At 41.2% G+C, this 5873-nt stretch overlaps 1 protein-coding gene across 1 annotated transcript; it reads left to right on the top strand.

The window, feature by feature from the left end:
• Positions 1 to 1308: 1308 nt before the first annotated feature.
• LOC146323924 (C2 calcium-dependent domain-containing protein 4C) lies at positions 1309 to 4959 on the top strand. Its single transcript, XM_084722216.1, has 2 exons — positions 1309 to 1421; positions 2679 to 4959. Exon 2 carries the CDS (start codon positions 2739 to 2741, stop codon positions 3990 to 3992), a length of 1254 nt encoding a protein of 417 aa, XP_084578342.1. The 5' UTR covers positions 1309 to 1421; positions 2679 to 2738; the 3' UTR covers positions 3993 to 4959.
• The last annotated feature ends 914 nt before the right edge of the window (positions 4960 to 5873 follow it).

The raw sequence follows: 5873 nt of genomic DNA, 5'->3' as shown, positions 1-5873 counted from the left end.
GTGCTGCTATTGGCTCCATGCAAAAAACAAAGATCGTATCAGTCCACACGGCTTGCATGGCACTTAACTCCAAAACCAAGCAATGTGGACAAATAAAGTGCTTTTTTGTCTTTGCAGATCAATGAAGTCAGTGGGGCCCTTCCTGTTTTAGACACACAAATGTATTTGTTGCCATAGCAAAGTTTCCAGGGAAACCGATCAGTCGGGTTAAACCCAAACACAGAGAGACAAAAAAAGAAGATAGGTGAAAAAAAAAGCTGTAAATTGAATTTAACCCCCCCAGCAGCATACAGGTGCATGTGCTCCACAAAGCTTTGTCCTCATCAGCTGTGTGTGCTTTTCCTACTCAGATTGTGAGAGTCGTATTATATAGGCAATATAATGATTTACTGACACACAAAAGCTTCATGCTGGTGGAAAAACAAATTTGGCTCTTTTGATGAGGCAAGAGTCATGATTGAAATGCATCCAAGTGAAAACAATTAAAAGAACTGTTTTTATTCCTGAGGAATGAAAACAAGAGAGTAAAGCAGAGTGACTGTGATATCCTTATTCTTATGACAAAGTGGGGAAGCTAGGGGCAGTTGTAACACTTTTTTTTTTTTAACATTTTCATTTATAACTCACAGAATACTTTAAATACAATGGTCATCTTCTAATATAAGAAACATATATATGTGCACGAACAAATAATACACTTGATATATTTTTAATGATAAGAACAAGACTATAATATTGAATTTAAGGGAAGAAGCCTCCTTGGTTGGGTCAGCTGCAACAATGGTAGGGGGAAAGTAACCCTAACCCACTGTATCTCACATAAAAACACACTTAAGTAATTACATTACAGCCGTAGTTTAATGGACATGCTCCTGTTTTGACCAGCAATCTAAAGATAAATGGATCTAAGTTTAAATTTCTCAGTTATCTAAACTTTAGACAGCAGATGAAAAATATAATATATCCAAAAAGGAACCTTCGAAATCAGTATTTTTGTTGAAATCAGAAACAGCGTCATCACTATACTTGTTTCTGATTGGGAGGAATTGAGTGTGGTGGAATCGCTCCTGGTTACAATGGTCCCAGGTCTCCCCTACCCTTGAAAACAGCACAAATGTTCCCATAAAACATGTTGATTTCTTCAGTGTGGAGCCGCAGTGACTGTGTTAGTTTACCCACCTGTAAGATTCCTCTGCCTGTGATATGGAACCAGTGTGTCTTTTTTTTCCAGTTGGTCCTGCTGGGAGACGCACAGTTTGATCTTATTGGTCAGCTGCAGCCCTGTGCCGTCTATAAAACGCATGACAGGATCTCCGGAGCGCAGAGCAGCGCCGCGGAGCGCACAGGTTTCACTCGAGGAGAGACACCTGTTACTGACGGAGCAAGTGGACAAACAGGAGCGCGTCCTTCAGTTCAGTGCTGTAAGTATATTATTCATACATTTCTGTAGTCAGGAGACGTGTTTTAACCCCAGTCTGCATGAAGAGATCGGATGTTAGAGGTTTGAGAGGACGGACTGCTGCCGTGCGTAAAGCTTTTCAGTCAGCACCTGTTGAGCTGAATATTCGTCTGTAACTTTTACGGACCATTTTTCTTGGACTTTTTTTTGCTTGAAACTCATAAATCCACGTGATCTAAACGAGCAGACAGATATAGTCTGTTGTTAGGTGATTTAAATAGGGATCGTTCAATTGTAAAATATTTTTCTGACATTTTTTTCAATATTTGACGCTATATTTTTCAGTGAATATGAAACAATAAAAATCGATTTTTCTTAGTTTAAAGAATAAAATGCTTATAAATAGTTCTGAGCAGAGGAGAAGGGAGCACAGATTATAAAACAACGTCGATTATTGGCAATGCAATTTGTTATGTATCGCACATTTCAGGCACAAAGGCAATTCAAAGTACTTCCCGTAACCACAGACACACAGAACAACAGAAATTGCGAATATTTTACCACATGAAAGGATATCATAGTAAAATACAGAACGCAACTTTAAATTTATCTTTTAATTCATGTTAGGTTGGTACCTTCCAAGAATAGGATTATCTGATCAAGGTGTTATTATTTCTGTTTGTGGGTAACAGTAAGCAAAACCTCATGTGTAAAGCCTGAAATTAAATAAAGATAAGTATTTAAAAACATCAAGATTCAAAAGAAAAGAGTGGAGTAGCCCTTTTTTGTTGTTAATCGACTTCTAGATTGAGTCTATATTTAGACTACCAATCAATGAAGCCACTCTGCTGTCTAAAAGATTTTTTACTTTGGATTTTTTTAAATTCTGTTTAGTTTGCTGTAAACAGTATACTATAGCTGAATTGTGGTTGATTTTTTTTTTTTTTTCATTTGTCTGTTTAGACCTCACATTGCTGCCTACAGAGATGTGTTGGCTCTTAGTCTCTTTTTCTTAAAGTGTAATAAGCCGAGTAAGTGAACTGCAGCTCCTCAAAGAAAAAACCTTTTTGAAGCCTCTTTGTGAGAGATTTTATTCTGTCAGTGGATCCAAAAGTTAGGCTCAGATTCAGTGATATGTACTGTTACTTCAGTCTTGATCCTTTAAATACTTTGGGGATTTTGATTCTACACCTTGTTGTTATTTTTATCTCTCTGTTCTCTGCCGAGTAACCATCCTCTGATCATTTACATCCCCTCCCCTGTGTGTTACTCATTGCAGACACACCTGACTGACTGCAACCACTTCACACGCCCACACTTCCCACTGTCTGGTGGGACCATGTGGGTTCTGGATAAGATCCGTGGGTCAGTGGAGACCGGCGTGCTGCGACAGGGAGAGAACGGAGACAAGAAAGGCGTCACTCCGTCTTACAGCAATGTCCTCACCCCTGACAAGATCCCAGACTTCTTCATTCCTCCGAAGCTCGTCAGCAGCCCTCCAGAGCCTGAGATTCCTAACGTAAAGCCCAAAGAAGGACTGCAGCCCTCAACTTCAGAACAAACCATCAGCAGTGGGAAGAAGATTTGCAGCCCAAGAAGTCCGGGGCTGGTCGCCAAGATCGCAGGAGACACCAAGAACCTGCTGAGAGCAGCGAACCGTCACATCATACAGATCGAGAGTGCTGATGATGTAGTGGCCGGAGACACCAATGCAGACCCCCAGTCGCAGACAGCCATGTCCCTGCCTTATGTCCCCAAGACTCACACACCGTACGGCTTTGCAACCTTGAAGGAAAGCCCACACACTCGCCGCAAAGAGTCACTGTTCCACTGCGAGCACACCAGCCCAATCACCTCCCCAAATGCCCAAAGGAAGGGGAAGAGCAGTGATGGTGGAAACCATCTGAATCCAGCAGATTTCAACACCTCTCACATGAATCCTTACCGATACTTCAGCGGCGGAGAGAGCGACACCTGCTCCTCGGCCGAGTCCTCTCCCTTTAGCTCCCCTCTGCTCTCCCGCTCTGCCTCCCTGCTCAAGATCTTCACCCACGAGACACAGGCCAAAGTCGTGAAAGCCAAGCGGTCGTTTGCCCGCCACAGCTCCCTGTCCACTGACGAGTGCAGCTCAGCCGAGCCCAGCCCCAACATCCAGCGACGGCTCCATGTTCCTTCCTTACACGGCGGAGCCGGAGCATCAGACCATGGGCTCCATCGGGAGCACACCATCAACCTACACAAAGGCGGATCGGTGAGGATCAGCGCCAACTACGACTCCAGCACCTCCCGCCTGCTCATCCGAGTCCTGGCAGCAGAGAGTCTCTATGACAAACACTTTGACATCAAGAGCATCAACTGCTGCGTGTCCGTCTACCTGAACCCGGGCAAGCTGCAGAAGCAACGCAGCAACATCATCAAGAACAGCCGCAACCCAGTCTTCAATGAGGACTTCTTCTTTGACTCGATCAGCTCGGTGCAGGTGAAGAACCTGTCAGTGAAGTTCAAAGTGGTGAACAAAGGCACCAGTCTCAAGAGGGACACCCTGCTGGGAGAGCGCGAGGTGCCTCTCACCAAGCTGCTCTCAGGGCTTTAAAGCCACAGGACCTGGAGGTCAAATGACGCAAAAAATAAATAAATAAATAAATAAAAAATCAAAAATACAAGGATACTGAAACTTAGATGTTTGCACTGGTTTCTATACAAATGGCTGTTTTTATTCCAATAAATGAAAATATTGAATTTTACAATGAAGACAGAGGAAGAGGAAGGGTTTCCAATTAGTGAAAGGAAAGAGAGTCTTTCTTCTGAGATCTGATGAATGAATCTCTTGATCTTCGTGGACGGATGAAGGATTTATGGTCGTCAAGGCCTGCCTGGTAATTTCTCCCAGTAATGAATGCTCATTAAACCAACCAACAGATGAAGTTGACAGATGAAAGGTTTTTTTTTTTTCTGGACATATATTCCAGCCAACTTCCTCTGCCAGATCTGGTTCAAAGGTTGGATGACACCTGTGCATCAGCTTGTCTCGATGGTGTCCTTGCCTGCACTGTGTTCGTCCTGTCGTGTGGCATGGTTTTATTATTGTAATGTGACATAAATTCACAGCAGGCAACGCAGGATGTGATTCTACATTAGCTACCCCGCGTGTTCAGCACAAAGATGCCTTTGTGAATCAGTGCAAGCTTTGAAGTGGCTCTACATCCTGATGTGCAAATGACCCTTTGATCCCAGTTGCCATGGCCCGCCTCCTACAGGGGAGGGCGAGGGACAAACAGAGCAGCCACAATAGACACATTTACATGCACATCAAAAATTGAATTATGATGCGATTAGTAATGCAATCAACCCTAAGTCCTATGATTGCATAATCAGATTATGTCAGTGTAATTATTTTCTCATTAACAGAAAGTAAAACTATAGTAATATCTCAAAAAAAAAAATCTAAAAGTTAATTCATTAAGTTAATTAATATGTTACTTTTAAGTTCATTTAAAATTAAAGGTGCTCTGTGGAGTTTTCTAATGAACAATCAAAAGTTATGTTTTCACAGTGTTTCTCACCAAAACACATTTTGTAAGTCTTTGAAGTCTATTGAAATGAATTTCCTTCCTCATAAAACAACTCTGTTAAATTCCTGCATTGTTTTTATCAGTGTTCATTTGCTTGCATTCCTCTTCTTGAATGTCTTTGTTGGTGCATTGCTACGTTTGTTGCTGCATTACTGCCAACAACTGTCAATCAGCAGAATAATGTGGAACCAGTGGCAGGAAGTGAATTGCAGCAGGTGTGCAGGACACAAACAAATCGGGGATCCACTAGGGATGTAATGATACCAAAAAAAAGTCAGTGGCATGATATTAATCACAATATTAAAGAAGAAAAAATTACGGCTTGAAAAATTGTTCTTTGCTAAGTATTAAATCTGATGCGTGTAGTATTTTTTGTTTATATAAAATTCACTTTTCCTTTTAACTTAAATACTTTTGCTTTCCTTCTTTGATAAAATAAAAGTAGATAGTCATGAATTAAGCATGTGCAAAAATTGGCATTAATTGTGTTTAGCAATGAATATTTGAATTTTGTATATACAGTTGCGAAACAAAAACAATGCAGTAGTCTGTAGCAGTCCTTTTATAAAATGAAATACCGTTAACAGTATCAAGACATTTTCTTATTCAATATTCATCATATTGTTACATCCCATCTAGCTAGTGTACTTATTTTTGACAGCATTTGTTGGGGCATTGCTATGTTTGTTGGCATGTTACTGCTACCAACTGCCAATCAGCAGAGAAGTGTGAAATCAGTGGCAGCATGTGAGTTACAGCATGTGTGCAGGACACAAGCATAATGTGAATCCACTACACTACTCCATTACAAACATTGCTCCTTAGCACTACTAGTGGTCAAAAACTCCACAGGGTACTTTTAAAGTTTGTTTTTCTGTCACCAAAATAAAAAATGAATAATC

The sequence above is a fragment of the Lutjanus erythropterus genome, chromosome 7 (genome assembly GCF_056507025.1).
Source record: "Lutjanus erythropterus isolate fLutEry1 chromosome 7, fLutEry1.hap2, whole genome shotgun sequence".
Taxonomy (NCBI): domain Eukaryota; kingdom Metazoa; phylum Chordata; class Actinopteri; order Lutjaniformes; family Lutjanidae; genus Lutjanus; species Lutjanus erythropterus.
The sequence above is the reverse complement of the archived record's forward strand: the minus strand, read 5'-3'. Positions and strand labels throughout refer to the sequence as shown.

Excerpts from the sequence above, each read along its gene's own strand:
- LOC146323924 (XM_084722216.1), top strand. The coding sequence starts at position 2,739 with ATGTGGGTTCTGGATAAGATCCGTGGGTCAGTGGAGACCGGCGTGCTG.